General features: G+C 34.9%; 1 protein-coding gene across 5 annotated transcripts in view; it reads right to left on the bottom strand.

Moving 5' to 3' along the window:
* Positions 1-20,264, bottom strand: part of LOC123542745 (dynein axonemal heavy chain 6-like) — an 86,428-nt gene extending 66,164 nt beyond the window's left edge. The window contains exons 1-17 of one of the 5 annotated variants that reach the window (XM_053531109.1): positions 20,137-20,264; positions 17,774-18,090; positions 16,786-17,113; positions 16,115-16,250; positions 15,270-15,417; positions 14,024-14,146; positions 12,473-12,734; positions 12,006-12,144; positions 11,218-11,389; positions 9,658-9,723; positions 5,665-5,855; positions 5,092-5,200; positions 4,380-4,500; positions 3,503-3,654; positions 2,709-2,861; positions 1,040-1,141; positions 524-673 (exon numbers count right to left, since the gene is read on the bottom strand). In XM_053531109.1, the coding sequence (XP_053387084.1) occupies positions 524-673; positions 1,040-1,141; positions 2,709-2,861; positions 3,503-3,654; positions 4,380-4,500; positions 5,092-5,200; positions 5,665-5,855; positions 9,658-9,723; positions 11,218-11,389; positions 12,006-12,144; positions 12,473-12,734; positions 14,024-14,146; positions 15,270-15,417; positions 16,115-16,250; positions 16,786-17,113; positions 17,774-18,073 (2,652 nt within the window). In that variant the 5' untranslated portion in view covers positions 18,074-18,090; positions 20,137-20,264. Of the gene's footprint in view, positions 1-523; positions 674-1,039; positions 1,142-1,806; positions 1,821-1,888; positions 1,912-2,708; positions 2,862-3,502; positions 3,655-4,379; positions 4,501-5,091; positions 5,201-5,664; positions 5,856-7,007; positions 7,059-9,657; positions 9,724-11,217; positions 11,390-12,005; positions 12,145-12,472; positions 12,735-14,023; positions 14,147-15,269; positions 15,418-16,114; positions 16,251-16,785; positions 17,114-17,773; positions 18,091-20,136 lie in introns of those variants that run through there. The other 4 variants (XM_053531110.1, XM_053531111.1, XM_053531113.1 and 1 more) reach the window with 4 other exon arrangements.
* Positions 20,265-21,639: the final 1,375 nt, after the last annotated feature.

The following is a 21,639-nucleotide window of genomic DNA, read 5'->3' as shown; positions in this document are numbered from 1 at the left end:
TTTATCACTACTATCACACAGACCATGTGACTATGAAAATCACCAAAAATGTGGGTGAAAAGCTTTTAGATGAGTTTTGTATTCAATGATATAATCGGGTTTTTGTAACAGTAGCTCAATCTAGAATGCTGTATTCAGCTCGATTTTGCCAGATTGGATCTCAAGAGGTGGACAAGTGCCAAGTGTTTTTTTGTTCTTGCAAAATCCGCCAGAGCCGAATAAAAAATCCCAGACCTAGCTACCGTTGTAATGACCCTTTTATTATATACCTCAACCTTTTTGTTTGATGTTTAGTTATGGAATGAAATCTTAAATGTCTGTTCATGTTAAAATAGAAATGAGCGAAGTTTTTGTGTTCACTATTTATAGAACTGTGTCAGGTCATGCATATGAAATGAAAGTAGTCTGGCAACATACAATACAAAAGGTACAATACAGAATTTTTTTCTGCCTGTTTGTAATCACTTGCGAAATACAATCTGCTTTTTTGACAGAATTTAAACAGATATTCAAAGTATTTTACCTGCGCTTCCTGTTTGACCTCTTTCACCTCCTTACTAAGTTCCACTATATCCTTGTCCAGGTGTGTACAGAACTTGTCTATATTGGCATCTCTCTCCGCCAACGATTTGTCAATGGCATTTCTTACATTTGTGATGCTTGGGCCTAGTGTCTGTAAAAGAAGATAATAAAATTTGTAAAAGCTCACAAAATTTTTTTAACAGGTGACACTTTGATGCAGTGCATTAAGTAAATAAAATTAGTTAAAAGATTCTTTTTTGTCAGCAGTTATACTGTATTTAGTATTATGAATACTTTAAAAGCACATATTTTCGCTGAGACAAAATTTCGTGAGTTTGAAATTTTTAGTATGTTCGCGAGGTTTAATATTTGTGAAATTTGAAGAAATGTTATCCTACTTGAATTATAATTATATTAATGGTGAATATTACCCGAGGATTAATTTTTCTGCAAGATGTAGGGCCTCGCGAATAAAACGAAAATCAAACCCTCACAAAAATTTCTGCTTTTACAGTACCTGATAGACGGCGAAGTCCTCGGGAGGTGTGGGCACCTGGAACACATCAATCAATTCATACATGTCCTTCACAACCATAGACTCCTTCTCCAATGGTTCAATCTGAAATATAAAATCATAGCAATTCAAATCTTGTAAGCTTCTCTCTGCAGAAGGTATGAAAATGTTAACATTTCCATGGAAAACAATTTAATTCAACATTGTTTTGCTGTAGTTTAATAGTTGTATAACATTGACAGTAAAATTCTTTTCGCATTTTTAAGTCTGTCTGAAGGGTGCAATCTATTTTGTTTTTTTAATGGAAAGCAGAAAAACAAAATACATGCATCATTTCTTAAAATTACTTCTGGTTATAGCTCATTTCAACTTGAATGCGAATTCAGAAGTAACTTGTCCAGACTTGAATGTCATCAAGGAATGTCATTCAGCTCATTCTGTTTTGAAAGATCTAAGAACATTAGAAAATCTTACTATGTCTTATTCATCAAGCAATCCAAAATATATTACCCTGATTTGAAGCTCATTAAGGAATGTCAGAAATGTTTTATTCAATACATGAATGTCACCAAGGAATGTCAAAAATAAGTTCACCTGACTTGAATGTCATCAAAGAATATCAAAAATAGTTTAGACTGGCTTGAATATCATCAATGAACATCAGATATATCTTATCCTGACCTGAATGTCTTTAATGAATGTCATCAATGAATGTCATACATATCTAACCCTGGCTTGAATATCATCAATAACTATCAGTCATATCTTACCCTGACTTGAATGTCATCAATGAATGTCATACATATCTAACCCTGGCTTGAATATCATCAATGACTATCAGTCATATTTTACCCTGACTTGAATGTCATCAAGGAATGTCATACATATCTAACCGTGGCTTGAATATCATCAATGACTATCAGTCATATCTTACCCTGACTTGAATGTCATCAATGACTATCAGTCATATCTTACCCTGACTTGAATGTCATCAATAACTATCAGTCATATCTTACCCTGACTTGAATGTCATCAATGAATGTCATACATATCTAACCCTGGCTTGAATATCATCAATGACTATCAGTCATATCTTACCCTGACTTGAATGTCATCAATGAATGTCATACATATCTAACCCTGGCTTAAATATCATCAATGACTATCGGTCATATCTTACCCTGACTTGAATGTCATCAAGGAATGTCATACATATCTTACCCTGACTTGAATGTCATCAAGGAATGTCATACATATCTTACCCTGACTTGAATGTCATCAAGGAATGTCATACATATCTTACCCTGACTTGAATGTCATCAAGGAATGTCATACATATCTTACCCTGACTTGAATGTCATCAAGGAATGTCATACATATCTTACCCTGACTTGAATGTCATCAAGGAATGTCATACATATCTTACCCTGACTTGAATGTCATCAATGAATGTCATACATATCTAACCCTGGCTTGAATATCATCAATGACTATCGGTCATATCTTACCCTGACTTGAATGTCATCAATGAATGTCATACATATCTAACCCTGGCTTAAATATCATCAATGACTATCGGTCATATCTTACCCTGACTTGAATGTCATCAATGATTATCAGTCATATCTTACCCTGACTTGAATGTCATCAAGGAATGTCATACATATCTTACCCTGACTTGAATGTCATCAAGGAATGTCAGGCTCTTCACAAACTCTATGGTAGTGCTTGGTGTGCTCTCCAATCGGAACTGTGCATCCTGTAGTTCAGCAATCAATCTATCTACCTCACGTCTCGCAAGTTTAGGCAACATGTCATTCACAGCCTACAAGTATAGATATATACAAACATAAAAACTAAAGATCGGTGCAGTTATACTTATAAACTTCATGTATTCTGTTTTGACTCACATACTGACTCATTTATTAGATGCGGCATCACATTTAGGTCTGATTCTTGAAGAGAAAAACCTAGACTTATGAGTAAATGTGACATATTTTCAATGTTATCACGTTCTGTCCCCATCTGTGAAAAAAAAATCACTTGTTTGTTTGTTTTGGGTTTAACACCGTTTTTCAACAGTACTTCAGTTATGTAACAGTGGGCAGTTAACCTAACCAGTGTTACTGGATTCTGTACCAGCACAAACCTATTCTCCGCAAGTAACTGCCAACTTCCCAACATGAATTAGAAGTGGAGGACAAAAGACACATCTTTTATCAAATCATTACTAAGAACATACGTCCTGCCCAGGGTTCAAACTCACAACCCCGTGACCCTTAAAGCTGGCGGGTTGAAATAAATTTTAGGAAGCAATATTATTGATTTGTACAAATAGTCTCGTGTGTCATACAAATTGCGAATATTCTACCAAATAAAGCAATAGTCCAACTTTAAATACAGCAACTTTTCAGCCTTGGTAAAATATCTAAATATTTACGATATCAGATATTCAAATGAACTTACATTAAGACATCTCAGTGGTGACGGTATGAGGAGAGATTTCATCTTTGTGGCATCCACCAGCAACATTCCTATAGACCTCTTCTCTTTGATTGCCTCTGCCATCTTGTGTTGGCCGTGGTATCTCTCAAGGGCCTCACTGAACCAGGCAACATCTGTACAAATAAGAGAATTTATTTATTTATTTTGTTGGGTTTAACGTTGCACCGACACAATTATAGGCCATATGGCGACTTTCCATATGGTGACTTTCCAGCTTTGATGGTGGAGGAAGACCCTAGGTGCCCCTCCGTGCATTATTTCATCACAAGCAGGCCTCTGGGTAGAACCACCAACCTTCTGTAAGCCAGCAGGACAGCTTCCTTACATGAAGAATTCAACGCCCCAAGTGAGGCTCGAGCCCACATCGATGAGGGGCAAGTGATTTGAAGTCAGCGACCCTAACCACTCAGCCACGGAGGACCCCACAAACTAGAGAAGGTTCACTACTTTATATGCAAAATATTTAGTCTACAAAACAAATATGAAATCATTTTCATTTGAGTGGGGCTAAGTTTGTGCATTTTGTGGTCGTTTCAATCCAATGACCAAATCCCTACAGAAAAATAAAATTTTTGAATTTTAATTTCCTAAAATCTGAAATCCTCAGGAAATAGCTATTTTAAATGAATCCAAACAATTTTATGAGAACAAAATTAAAGATTTCACAGTAATAAGATGTACATGCTTAAAATTCATCAATTTGAAAATAACTGAACTTTTGCACAACCGTAAATCCAAAACCAAAACAGAAAACAAACATTATGGCCAGTGTTAAATAAATTCAATCTGAAATTTGAATTAAGCTGCTAAAATAAATAACTCCAGAAACTTTTCATACCCTGATCCTGATCCTTGATGGCCTCAAGATCCATACTCTCATTCTCCCTGTAGAACTCTCTGTGAGGCTCAAATGTGTCTGCGTACTGGCTGGCCGCTCTGAATGCTGCAGTAAGAGCTTCCTACAAGACAAATGCACATGCTTACTCTGAAATTATTTCTAAGTAAAGGGATAACACTACCTATTCTACAATCAGCTTTTGTATGTGGTGCAATTTTGCAAACTCCAAAGTTTTGTACATCAATATTAGGATGTCAGCTCCATTTATCGTGATATGAGCTGCGCCATGAGAAAACCAACATAGTGCATTTTGCAACCAGCATGGATCCAGACCAGCCTGCACATTCATGCAGTCTGGTCAGGATCCATGCTATTCGTTAACAGTTTCTCTAATTGCAATAGGCTTTGAAAGCGAACAGTATGGATCTCGACCAGACTGCGCGGATACGCAGGCTGGTCTGGATCCATGCTGGTCGCAAATGCACTATGTTGGTTTTCTCATGGAGCAGCTCATTTATTGTTATACTTGTCCTGATGTGATGAAGACATTAAATGAAATGTACGGTTACAGTGAAAGAAATTCATGCTTAGTATACAAAGATAAAGTTGTGTGTTCCAAATTATTTCTGTTGACTGGCTGGAATGTTAATAAACAAACTTCTGTAAAAGATCAGTTTTCAAATGTCAGTATAAGAGATAAGTAAATTCCTACCCTGATTGAGTGTATAATGGTCTGCAGATGTTTGTCATCTTCAAACATGGTTGCCAGACTGGGACCTTCACCACAAGACTTGTCTTCAAATTTGTTGTTAATGATTGGCCTGTGTAAAAAGAACAAAAAGATTACTAACTGTGGCACATGCTCATACGTTAGTCACAATCTTACAGAAATTGTGGAATTGCATCAAAGTACAATGTATGTGTATGGAGTCTGAGGTTTTAAACTCTGAGATAATTAGCTGAAACTCATAAATACCTAGAGAAAGACACTTAAGTTTGGTTTGTCAACAGAGGTGCCTTGTAAATGTATCTAAAGGACAGGTACCAGGTTTTGAACAATGAGAACTGGATCCTGAACTATAAAACTCTTTTTATTTCGGAAGAAAGTTTTAAAAGTTAGTTTGGGTACAAGCAGATTTATCTTGTAAATGCATTAAAGTACGAACTGTATGTCTGGTACCAGGTTCTGAACACTGTGAAATGCATCATTATCTTATGATAATTTCCAAAAACTCTTCAAAATCAGGAGATTATGAAAGGTTGGTTTGGTTCCCAGCAGACTTACCTTGTGAATGCATCAAAGTATGTGTCTGGTACCAGGTTCTGCACACTGAGGACTGCATCTTGGAATCTTTTGATGACCTCAGCAATTCCTTCCTGAAACTCTTCAATGTCTGGAGAGAACAAAAGCTGGTTTGGCTCCAACACAAACTCCGAAATGTACAAGGGAGGTAATATCGGTACCTCATCTTCCTCCTAGAAAGTTGGAAAAAAATATTACATATACTGTGCACACTTTTCTCTAAATACTTTTCATCTTAAAAGTATTGAAGTCTCTGATAAAGAAATGTGTACCATGACTCTTGAAGGAAGCTAAGTGATATATCAAAGAGGTGCCCTTTCTTTAAAGTGATATTTATCTTTGCTATTATGTGGCTAATTATATATATTCTAATACTCTGTGTATATATATAACATACCCCTGAATAATTCTTAATATATATTCTTGAAATTCCGTCAGTGAATATACAAAAATAAAAGTAATGTAAACTTATAATAAATATAACTTATAACAATTTGTACAAAAAACAATGCTGGTATTTACTTAATATGTTTTTTTTTGTGATGGGGCGGGGAAGGTGGGTTAATATGGAAGGGGGTCACAATTATCGGTGGTGTTTGTTTTGTGCAGCTTTTAATCATGGTCAAAATGTTTGTTTCTTATTTAATAGAAATTTTGTATAACAATAATAACTGTGAAATAAAATAGTCTGAGAAAACAGACCAAAAAGCATAACAATAAGAAAATGTATTACAATAACCTCAAAGAACTTAATGATAAATCAACAACATGAAAGGAACAAAATTTAAACACTGGCAACTGTAATTATTCAAATTGAAAAGAACCTAGAACTTTAAAGTCACATGTGATATTAAAGTTACCATTCTCCCCTGAGAATTTTCATTTAATTTCATACTTTTAAGATAATGTAAAGAGATTTACTCTTACATGAAAATGAGTTTTGAAATCTTATCCTCTCAAAAGGAAATTACAAGAAAAAATCTGTAAATTAAAATTAATATATGAGCCGTGCCATGAAAAAACCAACACAGTGCATTTGCAACAGCATGGATCCAAACCAGCCTGCACATCCATGCTGTTCGCTTTCAAAGCCTACTGCAATTAGAGAAACCATTTAAGCAAACAGCATGGATCCTGACCAGCCAGTGCATCTGCGCAGTCTGGTCAGGATCGATGCCGGTCGCAAATGTACTATGTTGGTTTTCTCATGGCGCGGCTCAATTTTTTTTTCATTTTCTGTAATTATTGCACTAAATATTCTGGGTTTGAAGCAACTTTCTTCCTTTGAGTAAATCACATGTACACATTCTTTTCTTTGTTTTTACCAAAATATTTTCCAAATTATCTTCATTTTCATTTTCTTTGGGTTCTTCTACCTTAATCAGAGTGTACAGGAACTAATTGTAAATAGCGCATATCACAGAAGATTTATCAATAATATTTTTAATCTTTAGCCTGCTAGCGGCAAGTTATTCTGCCTTTGCAACCAGTGCAGACCAAGATCAGCCTGCACATCCATGGTCTGCACAGTTCGCTATTCAGTCAGTAATAGTTATTAGGGCTTTTTTATCACAAATAAAAATATGACGGTTCATTGAGTTCAAAAAAGTATCTTTGATATCTAACTAGAGCAAAAACATAACAACAAAGTTAAAAGATTGTATCAAATTTCAACACATGCCACCTGGCAAAGAACCAAAATATCTTTATATTGGGAATTTCCCCAACTTAAAATAATTTGAAAATTTTGGCTTTGAATCAAAGTACCAATACACTGGGAGATTCCCAACTTATAAAAATCTTCAAGTATTAACATTATAAAATCGATTTTAATGGATCAACAAACTTGTGTCTTGTAAATCACCTGCAAAAAATTGATTAAAAGGATTATTTTATTAATACAAATGTCCCCACAGTGAAACACTTATCAAAACAATAATAGATGTTATGTAAATTTCAGTATATAGCAATTCTTATTACACAATTTTTAACAACTTTGAACAACCCCAAATAAACAATAAAATCAAAAATTGCTAGAGATATGAAAAAAAAGATTATTTAACCTTTAGCCTGCTCGGCAGCAAGTGATTCTGCCTTTGCGACCAGTGCAAGCCAAGATCAGCCTGCACATCCTTGCAGTCTGATCATGGTCTGCAGTGTGTTCGCAATTCAGTCAATAAATTTTCAGTAAACACCTCTTCAAATGATAAATGGTACTGCCCAACCTGAATGATGGGCAAGTCAATTAAAGAAAATTAGCAGGCTAAATGTTTAATCCTACAACTGTCTAACATTTATCTAAAGCCACAACAAAAAATAGCATGAATATTGCTAGACCACCACTAAAAGTATATCGTAACTAGCTGAAATTGCTGCTATCTATTCTATCACTATAAAATAAACTAGCAATGAGGAGATATGTACTATCAATTCTGTATTTAGCAGCCAGCCTAATGAGATACATAACCAGATTGCTTACAGATGGGGGATGCTTATGTCATAAAAAATAAGAACAAAATGACTATACAGGAAGTCAGCTGATTGGTTGCTTTGAGCAAGTGGCTGCCTAATACAGGTGACCAATAAAACAAGTTTTACTGTATTCTCAAAATAAGTGACTTAAAGGGATAAAGCTGCTAATCTAACTGAAGGCATCTTATTTTCTTTCAATGCAATATTATGTGTTGATAGATTTTACATTTTGTTTTATAAAACACCGAATATACTTTTATAATTTCTGTGTGATTATGGTTGTATGCATTCTTCGTATGCAAATTTAGTTCATATAAGCGCCTGGATTTCAATTTATTCAGGGGAATGTAAAAATGGCAGTTACGTAAAGAATTTAACCGAAGGGAAATTATGTTTGTCATAACGGGTCCACTTGTAACCTTAAATAGAAACCATCAATATATATTCTAGCCATTTTTTAAAAATTAAAGGTTTACTATCTTAATTATCTAACAGTGGTGGCTGATTTCTGCCTTATTGTTCTGGCATGTTAGAAGAGCACGCCCAAGCTAGATTGACAATTTAACATATTAACACAACAAGTTCTTGACAAAAATAATAGCATGTTGGTGCTACCTGCCAGAATGACATATATCTCATTTATCATACTGCTAATTTGAGCCACGCCGTGGGAAAACCAACATAGTGGCTTTGCGACCAGCATGGATCCAGACCAGCCTGTTCGCTAACGGTTTCTCTAATTGCAGTAGGCTTTAAAAGCTAACAGCATGGATCCTGACCAGACTGTGCGGATGCACAGGCTGGTCTGGCTCCATGCTGGTCGCAAAGCCACTATGTTGGTTTTCTCATGGCACGGCTCATTTGTTACTTTTCAAATGCACCAACATGACAGAACGATATGGTACACTGACCAGCCACCATACCTAACAAGCATAGAATATGATAAAACAATAATTGAATAAAAGATCTACCACCAGTATACAATATATACCTAAACATATTTTCTTCAAAATGATGAACACACATATTGTCAATTCTATAGTTTTTAAGCAAATTTAAGATTAATAAAAAAATAATTTATCAGATCTATCAAATCACACATAGATATTAGGAATGTTAAGCCATGAGCTTAAGTTTAGGTTTCAAAAAAAGATCCAACTGACATATTTGGGACAGTTATTAAATTAGCTGTATTTTGATAGCATTATATTATATTTTCAGACTTTTTCCCATTAATCTTTAAATTTTGAAAAAAGAAAAACCAAAAAAATGTGATTTTTAGAGTAATTTTTTTTTGTTTTAAACAATCTGCGTCAGCCATTCTATTCTGTGGAGTTGATTAAGAAATTGTCTTCTGCTGTAAAAAGTATCATTTGGGGACATTACAGCAAACTTCAGAGTGAACCAGATTTTCATTGATACATAATTATACATGTATATAATATTATATTATGCATATTCATCAAATTGAAGAAAAATGTTCTAATCAGCATGTATTATCACCTCTTCAACATTATCGGGTTTGTCTTCGGAATCTTCCGACTCCTTCTCCTTAGCTTTTGCCTTTTTCTAATGTTTAAAACAAGATTTTTCAGAAAAATTTTTTATGTGTAACACTTTAAATTATTGTCAATAACTGACATTACACTCTCCAGGAAGCAGACTAGACATCTTCTTCAGAAGTCTTCCACAATAGAACCTCTAGATAACTTTGTCAATACCTACTTCATTTGCTGATATTTCCATTCAGCAGCATTTTGGCACAAATCTTTGCCAAAATATTTTACCAAGCAGTCATAACCATCCGTGAAATGTATTTTAAAATCAACACTGACTGTGAAAAAACATGTACAACTCTGGAGGAAAATTTCAGTCAACAGCCTGTTTTTGACTTACATACGCACAGAAAAAGTATCCATGACCTCATTGTAATTATAATAAAGACAGGTTCAAAATGTAAACACTATGTAGAAAATTCCAATACAGAATCAAGGTCAATATACAAGAGGAATTAACAATGCGAGGTAACTGATGTAACATAGGGAAACATTTATGAAGGATTTACTTGTGTTCAGGGGACTGAGTGTTGCCTTGGTAACAAGAGAATACAGTTTTGTGGTAATACAAATGTAATGAACTTCACTACAATCAAAACTCATTTCTTCTAACCTTTCTTAAGAAAACAGAAGACATTCTAACTACACTCATTTTCACTGCAGATTTCAGAGCTTGCTTAAAATAGATTGCAAAGAGAACTTTTCACTGTAAATTTCAGAGCTTGCTAAAAATAGATTGCAAAGAGAACTTTTCACTGTAGATTTCAGAGCTTGCTTAAAATAGATCGCAAAGAGAAATTTTCACTGTAGATTTCAGAGCTTTCTAAAAATAGATTGCAAAGAGAAATTTTCACTGTAGATTTCAGAGCTTGTTAAAAGACTGCAAAGAGAAATTTTCACTGTAGATTTCAGAACTTGCTAACAATTGATGGCAAAAGTGAAATGTTCATTGCTGACCTCTGAGCTTGCCAAAAAAACAGATCACGAAGATGAATTTCAGCAATATGGTAATAAATCATATTAAAAAGTTTCCAACACAGAATAGTAAAATTTGTATGCTTGCTGTTTAATACTGGTTTATAACACTATTCCTTACATGAAACAAATTTATATTCCCAGCGTGTTCCTGGATTATTTACCGTTACAAACTTCTTCTCCAAAATCAAATTACAGCTAAACCAAATGAAAAAGTGTTGCAAAAGAGCAAAAGAAATCATTTACAATCTTCATAATGAGCTACAGCAAAACTGTTGTTAAAGCATCTGTAAAACTCAATCTGCAGGTCTGCTCGCTGAAAACTTCCATTTTGAACCAACTTGGTCCACATCAAATTTAGGGCACATATAAAGCAAATAAACACCAGTCTTGTGCAGTTTTTAGTTCACAGCAAACCGTGTTGAGTGTTTATTGAAGATCCTTTAGCTCTCTTTTAAAGCATACTTATTTAAGTTAGTATAAACCAAACAAATTAATATTAAACTACACTGAAAATGAAGAAATCAAGTACCTTTTCTTCTTCAGCTTTCTCATCTTTGTTCTCCTCCTCGAGACCCTGGATCTGAGCCAGACTGGGCGTGTTCTGCAACTGTTCCGTTAGATAGTTCAACAGTGTGGAAACAGAGTTAACTGCCAGCACGTGCATTGTGTTCACAATCAAGTAATCAGCCAATCGGATGAAGCTGAAAACAAAACATAACCACAGATATGGAAATGTTTATGTTACATTGCAGTCTGCTAGCAAAGTATCTTATATCTAAATACAGCTTAATTCTTTCCTTTATACATATGTTTCATATATTTATCTATAATAGATATACCATAAAAATTTTGTGTTGCAACAAAGTACAAACTACACATTTATCATCAATTAACAATCTTTTCAATGTGACAAATTTTTGTGCAACTTATTTAAAGGGGAAAAATTTAGATGGCAAACTTGTACAAGTTTCTAAGGAACATAGCAAAAAATCTTCTTATTGTAACTTAACTTGAAATTTTTGCCATTCATCAAATTTAGTAAGAAAAAATCCTACACAATACCTATCGCTGAAAGATGGTCTTTTATCAACTCCAAGCCTTTTAGAAGGAATCATTTATTTTTGTGCAACAGGATATTTGGTGTTTTCTGAGATGTCACAAAAATGTTAATTTGTGGATTCCCGCCATTTGGACGTAAAACGAATGAGAATTTTCTGCTTCACTGGACACAAAAAATTACTCCCCCGTGAAAATTTATGATTTTGCAGTATATGATATTCAGTTTAATAACCTCAAAAAAAAAACAATGCAACTAACCATGTGAGACGTTTACAATGTTCTCTCTTGTTGGCCTGCTCTGTGTATGTCATTTTATCAGGGGCCTCACCATAGATGTCCATATCATAGTTGCTCTGCATAAGATAGCTTGAGGCCGTACCAGGGGCACCAAAATCTCCTAAATTATTGTAAAATTGAATCAGTTAAAGAATATAACAAAAACAAAAAAAGTATGAGAAGAAATAGAGTAATAATTGTTGTGAAAAAGGCTAACAGCTGATTTTTCAGGCGTTTAATCTGAATGTCAAGGGTTTGAACCCTGCTGGGTCAAACATGTGTCATCATACTAGATGCAAGTTTGGTTTTCAACCAGGATCAATGAATTTGGGAGTGGTTTCAAGAATTTTCAAGATATCATGAAATATCTTATCAATGAAATACAATATTTTTAATACACTCATTTTTAACAAGGTGCTTGTAAGTAATTGAACTGTCAGAAAATATACCTGGGCTTTCCCCTCCATCATAAAAGTAATCGTCAGGTGTGAATCCTGCCTCAAGGAGAGCGGTACGGCATGCGCTCCTGACCACTTCCTTCACCAAGTCTCGGAATTCCATCAAGCGTCCGGCTACCTCGCTAAGCTGTGTGAACTGTGCCTCATTAAACTCTCTCAGAGAGTATGTGTGTCCTTTCTCCACCTTGCACAGACCCATGTCACTGATCCTGTGACACATCTCTCGTACATTCATCAAAGCTGGTCTCAGGGACTTTAAAATAGAATATTAATTGAGTATTAATCATTATTTCACCATGATTGTCCTACCAGAAACAAATAAGATTAAGCTCGATGTAACATTTCCAATTGTGTATTAAAAATCAAACACACTACATAATCTATGGCTTTAAACAATTCATCGCAGAACTTTATACATGTATTTAAGCCGACAAAAAGTGATTTTGTTCTAAACCTTTGCTACATGTTACTGCAGGAAGACAAAAAGACAAAATCATATCTATGTCAGACAAGAAAACACAACTAAAATCATGAAGAAATGGACTGAGTATTTTTGCAATAGTTTCACTTTTCCTGACCATTGCATGTGACAATTCTTTTCAAAATAAACCTATAAAACTTTATGCACAGCTGAAACTGTCTTGGTGGCCACCTATATTAAGCAACCATATGCCTTAAGGCATAAAAAAAAAATTGTTTGTTTCCGGTATCCCGACCTATCCTAAATTTTTGGCCCGACCCTAAATGTTTTTATGACCTTGGAGAATATTTTTTTCAACTTTTTAATAAAAAGATGCAAAACTGCACTTTTTATGCTTTAAACATAGCCAGTGATGTTAGAAATCAACTTACTGATGCTCTAAAGGCATTACGTCCTTATTTGTAATCATTTTTTGACAAAAAAATAATTTCCGAAAAGTCCCCCTTAATAAAAAAAATTTCCAAAAAAAAAAAAAATCCGACCTACCTACCCTAATTTTTTTCAGCATGTTACCGGAAACAAAGAATTTTTTTTGAGGCCTAAGTAGCAAGACAGCTTGCATCCCACACTGACTTTTTGATATAATATCAACTGTCTTGGGCAGCCACCACTTTGGGCAGCCAGATTATGATGGTTCAGTGGCTTTACCACTCAATACAGGCTAAACTGTATTTGACTTTAAATCAATATGTCTGATGACAAAATAAAACTGAAACAAATCGCTTCTTACCTAACATGACAACTATAAAGTTACCCCTTATTATGCTAGACACAGTTGATTTAGCCATTGCAACCAATGCAGATCATGATCAGTCTGCACATCCCTGCAGTCTGATAAAGATCTGCACTGTTCGCCATATAGTCAGTATCTTTTTGGCAAGCATTCCTTTCAGCAGTACATCCCTGCAGTCTGATAAAGATCTGCACTGTTCGCCATACAGTCAGTATCTTTTTGGCAAGCATCCTTTTTAGCAGTAAATGGTATTGTCCAAATTGAAAGATGGACAAGTTCATTACAGAAATTTAGCAGGGTAAGGGTTTAAAACTGGGTTACCACTTACCGGATTAACGATAAACAGATTTGCATTGAGAGCCTTTTTGCATTGTGCAATCTTCTTTGACTTCACATTTCCTCGCCATACACTGAAAGCTTTCCATTTTCTGAACAGGGCAAATGTGGGTATCTGAAACACATTTATACATGTATCTAATTTTGCTTAAAGTTTGATCATGTTGATAATAGGTTATAACAAAATAAATGAGCCGTGCCATGAGAAAACCAACATAGTGGCTTTGCGACCAGCATGGATCCAGACCAGCCTGCGCATCCGCGCAGTCTGGTCAGGATCCATGCTGTTCGCTAACAGTTTCTCTAATTACTATAGGCTTTGAAAGCGAACAGCATGGATCCTGACCAGACTGCACGGATGCGCAGGCTGGTCTGGATCCATGCTGGTCGCACACCCACTATGTTGGTTTTCTCATGGCGCGGCTCAAATTAAGAAATACTACAAGATGTTGTACCTCTCTACCTAAATGAAAAATTTACTGTGGAATGATTTGATTTCAATAATAATACATGTGCATAAAATCGTTGGTTTTACAGCCAAATCAGCTATTCCGTGGGGATACGAATGTTTGAAATTCTAATTTGATGTATGAATAATGATGAATAAGAAATTTATTCATTGAGATTTAATTTTGTAAATTGACGCATAATGTAAATTATTCCCCCATTAATATTCATGATTTTACAGTACTTACGTACTAACAGCATTAATTAAAATAAGACTTATTTTAAACATGATCAACAATTGAAACATCATTAAAATATCAACACCAAAGACAAACTGTTCTTTGTACGGCAAAGTAGTCAATAAGCTTAGTTAAAGCTCTTTATTTGAAAAAGTGACTTGTATTCAATTTTGGTTGGGTTTAACGTCGCACTGACACAATCATAGGTCATATGGCGACTTTCCAGCTTTGATGGTGCACCCCAGGTGCCCCTCCGTGTATTATTTCATCACGAGCAGGCACCTGGGTAGAACCACCGTCCTTCCGCAAGCCAGCTGGATGGCTTCCACACATGAAGAATTCAAAGCGCCGAGTGATTCTCAAACCCACATCAATGAGGGGCAAATGATTTGAAGTCAGCGACCTGACCCTAAACTTTGTTCAAAGTAGTTCTTTCACTGTATTGTCCAATGCAATGACCTTTGTGATAGCCTATATATATATCTGTGTATAAAAAGGCATATTACAAACATACAGCCAACGATTAATTATTCTATATATAGCCATTCTTACCTTGATCAGTTTTCTGAAGTATTCATACTCCTGTTCCCATCTGTCTAGTGTTACAAATTCTGTTTCATCGTCGCTACGGATACGGGTAACTCCCTTCTGGCTGATCGTACAATAGTCTGTCTTGTTAATATTCTCATGGTTAACCACCCTAAAACGAAATGTCTCAATAAGTCAACATCATGTAAATCTATTTTAGCAAAAAAGGAAAGAAAGATTCATCTTATTACAGCCAACACTAGATGGTAACATGTACGAATACAAAACCAGTCCTCCAATTAGAATTATTGAACTTCATAACAGTCCATTATACTGGTGTTTTACGCCCATAAGGCTATAGGACAAAGTTAACATCAGGGATTCAGGAGCGTCTTCTGTACCTTACCTAACTAAACTATTAACTGACTTCCGGAGTTGCCCATATATAGTTTACTTGTAACAATTTAAAGTTTAGATACAAACAGTCTGTATTATTTATATTTACTATTTAGCCTGATTAAAAATGTTGTTGGCAATGATTCTGTTGATATTTATGCAATTCTTTTGCAAGACAAGTGTCAGTCGAAGAAAATCATTAAACAAATGCTGTTTCTGAATTTATATTTCAAGGAATAGCTCACTTCTGGCTTGTTAAAAAATTACTATTGATCCTTTTCTCTTAAACTTTAAAGTATCCTGCTGGCAGCAAGTGATACTTCCTTTGAGACCAATGCAGGCTGATCATGGTGTGCCCATTTGCTATTCAGTCAGTAAATTTTCAGTGAACACCCCCTTTGAATAATAAATGGTACTGCCTAAAAACAATGATGGACCGGTCCATTTTAGGAATTTGCAGGTTATAAACTTACTTTAGGTTATAATAGTGATAATCCACTGAAGATTTCGGTACAGCCGGACTGAGATAGAGGAACCCAATCTTCTCATGATCTTTGATAAGCTGTGTGATCTTGCCTGTGTCATTCATTCCCTCATAAGTCTCCAAAACTGTCGAACAGAAAACATAACCAATTCTTGAAAGATAATACATAGATCTATGAACTTGTCTTAACCAGGACTAAAGAAAAATGGAAACCCTTCCCCATGTAAGCCACTGTCTCGATTTGGATTAAGAAACTTCAATGGTGAAAACAAATAATTTAGTGTCTAGTGCTTCAATTTGTTTTAGAAATTAAATCCATTCTTTCTTTAAGTATTCTGATAAAACTGGTGTTACATCACAGTTTGCAACTTAACTAAATATATTTGACAGTTCTTTTGAAATTTTCAGATCTGTGAGTATATCCAAGGTTAATAGGCTGCCTATTTAAAGATAATTTGAATTTTAATTCTATAATATCTTTAATATAAACGACCAAGCCAATGAACAAATATCTAAGATAGAGTAAGAATTAACAACTGAAATTATGCAACAAAACAAAATTTACTAGAAAGTTATACCCTGTTGCAGATAATCAAACTATCTTTATTACTTGGCATAATTTTATCATTCTGGAATGAACAATAAAGAAATAAATCTAACCTTTTGGTTTTGTTGAAGGTGGAATAACTGGTCCAGCAGCATGCACCCTGCCTCTAGGTGTGCTAGCCTTGGCCTGCTTGGGTGGAGTTGGAGCTCTAGGTCCAAGGGCTTCTTGTTTCTGTTTCAAATCATCTGGTAAGTCAGGCAAAGGAGAAGGCGGCATTCCCTCGGGCCTCTCTAGAGGAAGGGGTGCACCAGAACTTTTTCTTTTCTTCTTGAGAGGTTCTTCAGCTGCCAGTTTAGCTAATTTCTCAGCTTCTATCCTCTCTTTGTTCATGCGCTGTATGTACTGGGGTTGGTTTCTTTCTTGGTACTTTTGTAAACTAGGCTATTAAATAAAAGATTAAAAATACTAAGTAATTTGAAGTGAAATAACCATAACATAGAGCTTTTTTTTCAAGACACAGCATGCTGAAATACCGAGTTAAAAAATCAACTTTTACAGTTTTGTCAAATGCCATTCAACATTCGTTTATAATTATAAAAAACTGTGTCCACAGAAACCCCAAATGAGGGTTTTTCACCCTCAGAATGGAATTTTGCACACCTAGTTTTGGAGACACCTGTTATATATCTCCTAGTAAAGCGGGTGCAAAAGTGCAAGAAAAACTCAGTTTTCAACCCCAATAGTTACTTTAAATGCCAGTGGGAACACTGTATAAAAACCAATGTAATAATCATTCTTGAATTTCAAACTCAGCTTGGTTCTAAAACAGGGCAAAATGGCATTTTTACACTTTCACTAGTTAGCGTTTTTAGGAGCTTGATTTAAGGGGACTCTGATTATTTTAAGCAATTTGTTTTTTGAATAAGTATGAAATATATACTAATGTGATACAATCACATACATGTACATATTTACATATTATTATTAAATCATATAATAAGATAATGTTTGAAACATGATTTAAAACAGTGCAAAAATCTTCATATGCACCATCTTCAATTTCTTGTTATTTCTCAAAATGAAAAATGGCTGTAGACTTACAACAGGTTCTAGTTTAGGAGCTGTCGGTATGTTTGCCTTTTTGGTCTGTGTCTGTGTAACTCTGTTAAATCTTAGCACTCTTGGATTGATGGCAGCTTGCTGAGGGGCATATGAATACAACCTGGCTTTCAGTTGCTCTGGGTCTACAGCCTTGAGGCCAGCCAAAGGTCCATTTGTACCTCCATTTAATTGAGTGTCTAGTGAGGCCCCAGTCTGGCCATTTACTGCTGCAGTTCCATTAACTCTGCCACTCATCTGGCCATTAAGGCTCTGACGAGTCAGAGGCTGTCCGTAGGACATCTTCCCTCTTCAAAAAACTACAATAAAAATCATTTATATAAATGCTGGTTAAAAACATTTTTCTCGGTGAGATACAGTACGCCTATGTTAGTGGTTGTAAGTAAATACATTTTTAGTAGCACAAAAGGTGCTGTGTTTTGATCAAATATAAATAATGTTTATGTATATCCTTTTTATCTTATCTCTTGAAAATAAACACCTGAAACTAATAACCCTGAATCTTATGTCATGTTCGACCTTCAACAGAATAGCATTGTGTGATCAGTTTTCAAGGTTTTGGGCTAGAAATTGCACATTACCAGTATGCACTACCTCATTGGATTTTAAAAAGCAGGGGATGCTTGTTACAATCACTTATATAAATAAATTGTAACATTAATCTATTCAATCAATGAAAAAGAAAAACCTAGGTGACTGGGCGGCAGATTCTATAGGAATAAAGAGAGTGTATCTATTGAAAGTGGGAACCAGTAAAGTGCAGATGTCCCCAGTTTTGTAATACAATACTGGGACTGCCTGAACAAGGCTAGCTAGATTAAGTAGTCCAACTAATTGTACGCAAAGGGCTCTTTGATATATTGAGACTAAAACGCACTCCGCGCACAAGTTACAACACATCTACCATTCAAATCAATGCGGAAAATTTTCCTTCCTGTGTATATAAACAGTGACGCAAATCGCGTCAATAACTTTGGAGGCTTCATTACAATTGTCTGGAAAACTCATTCTAAATACAATCACTATATGTCCTAACTAATGATAAACCTGTTTTGTAGACAAAATGCTTATAAACGTCATGTATGTCACTGTGTTTTCCACTTACACCATTAACTTCCTACCTCAGTCATGTAAAGTTGTGTGTGTATCTACTGGTTATTTCTAAACCTCACTAGCTTGATGTGTATGTTGAACTATAAATCATGAAGTTTAAAATAAAAATGTGTCAATTTCCACCTCAGTACTGATCCTAACTCCTCAAGACATTGAGGCAAATATAAGGTAAATTTCAGTCTATAAAACAGATCTGCCTTGCAACTTAAGCTAGATAGATAATACTGGTACTGATGATAAACCCGAACAGAAAATGAGGTTTTTTACCTGTAACTTTTTTTATTTCTGCAAATTGAAATCAATGGTCCGTATCAAAATAAAGCTTAACCTTTGCTGAAAACTTTACATAATTCAAATTTATATTTAGTAAGCAAACTCACTAGAAGTGAGGGTCTGAAAGGGGGAATGTAAAAAGGGGTCTTTATGAACGTTGACTGATGATAAATTCGAACCCTTTGTCGTTTACAAAATGTTCTTGGTATTATTATATTGAAACTTTCCCCAAAAAGCTGCAACAGTCATTCCTGATCAAGTAATGAAAAGTTAACAAATGTCAGGCCTTCATGTTTCGACAGTGAGCATGCGCAAAAAACACCCTCTTCCCCAGTAATTTGGGATAAATATTTTTTATACAAATTTATGTAAGTCATTTATTTATACAGAATATTTACCAATTTTGTTTTTGTTTACACCAGTTGGTGTTGTAAGTGGAAAATATTAGATGGTGTGTTCAATTTTATAAATAACCGATTGCAATCGAATATTTCCAAGGTGTTCGACTTTATCATCTGTCCGGGTTTATCATCAGTACCAGTAAACGTATATCAGAAGAGACATCTAAATAAACTCTAACACAATGAAAATGTTTTTAATTAGGTGACAACCAGAAATATTTCACCTTTTTAAGGGGAAGGAATTCATGAAATTGTACTGACTACTGAACTTTCTGAGACAACTTTTTGAACAATTATTCACATGTAAAAAACACAAAAAATATTGCAGTACACTGGCCCTTACAGATATGTCTACATCAATATGGATGTCATCGTAAATAAGCACTTCGAAAACTTCAAGTCAATTTTGGTGTTTTGTTAATGATAGATAATTACACAACCTACTGCTGAAATTTTCAATCTCCATCATTAACGGAAAAATCAACTGAAACGCCATAAAAACAAAACAGTTTCATTCCTGACATGAATTTTACAATCAGTATCAAATGAAAACCTTACTCTGGATAATTTCAACTTGTTATGTCTGTAACTTGTTGATTCAAACGTGAAAATATCCTGAAAGATTTACGAACATAAATCCGCCATGTTGGTAAACATCACTTGGCAACAAGTCCGTAACGGATCGCGGGAAATGGATACAATGATTGGATAATGTCTTCTTCGGGAGTTTCCGTAGCAGGTGCGCGGATATTTAGCTACACGACAGGAGAAGTATTCTACGGTCCCCAAAACATTAATTTAATATTTCAGTCTTGCTATTACATTGTAATATTTCGCATAAATTTATACGTACATGTTTAGCATATCTTTATACACGGTTACACATTACTTTAAATTTGTTTTTGAAATGCGTGTTTTGATAATTAAACCTCGCTGGAAGGTCTACATAGGCATATATATATAGGTCTCAACTTGTCCCTATGGTGTCCTACATGTAAATAATGTTTTAATAGCGACAGGATAGTGTACTATACAGAAGACGCTCTAGTTCCTCTTAATTAGTGTGACTGGTGCCAAACACTAGAGAGGGGCTGTTTTGGCCAGAAAGCTCAGCTGTGATACACAATTTAAGATTTTGTACAGTGTAAATGGTCATGGTGTACAAGTTTTATGTACAAAATACACTGAATCATGTCTTTAAAGTGTAAGAGTTGAGTAAAATATTCATTCTAGAAAGACTCATATGCTTTTTAGTAAGCTCACATATTGGACTTTTCAGAGCTGTCTAGCACATTTTTATCTAGGTTAGCCATAGCTGAATGATCACTGAAAAGTATATGAAAGGTAAATCTACATCTACATCTACATCTACATCTACGGAAATACTCCCAACCACCAATTTCTGATCATAACTGCGAGGTCGGGACAGTTGTTAAAAGCATGTTGCTATGTTATGATACATGTGTTAGGAGTGTAAGAGCAGTAATAGATCTATATACAGCTTGTTAAAAATAAAAACAGGATAATGGCATTAGTACATATACGAGTCTAGGTAAGATGTTAAGCACTGAAGGTTCGCACTGTCCTTGATGTTAATATTACGGTAAGGCGTTCCAGTATCTGATTGTGCGGGTGGGAGGGGTGGGGGGTGGAGTTCATACGATATTGTGCTCTTGAAGATGGAGTGATAAAGTTTAAATTTCTGGAGGCTGTCAGGTGGCTATGATCTACAGAGACGAAGTTGTGTGATATTTTATACAACATAATCAGAGATGCATGTTACATATACTTATATAATAATTCTTCTTTGTTCTAATGTCTGCCATTTAAGAGTTTCAAGCATTAATGTTACGCTTCTTTGGTATGAGCAATAATTCATAACATATCTGGCTGCAGCTCTTTGTACCTTTTCTATCTCATATGCTAAGTTTTTCTGCCATGGATGCCATATGGTGTTACAGTATTCTAATTGTGGGCGAACATATGTTTTTGATATTACGGTTATTACATTGTACAATTCTTTTTATAAATCTGAGAGTGTTACTAGCTTTTGAAGATGTA

This window comes from Mercenaria mercenaria, chromosome 19 (genome assembly GCF_021730395.1).
Source record: "Mercenaria mercenaria strain notata chromosome 19, MADL_Memer_1, whole genome shotgun sequence".
NCBI classification, from domain to species: domain Eukaryota; kingdom Metazoa; phylum Mollusca; class Bivalvia; order Venerida; family Veneridae; genus Mercenaria; species Mercenaria mercenaria.
Note: the sequence above shows the minus strand (reverse complement) of the source record. Positions and strands in the feature narration are given on the sequence as shown.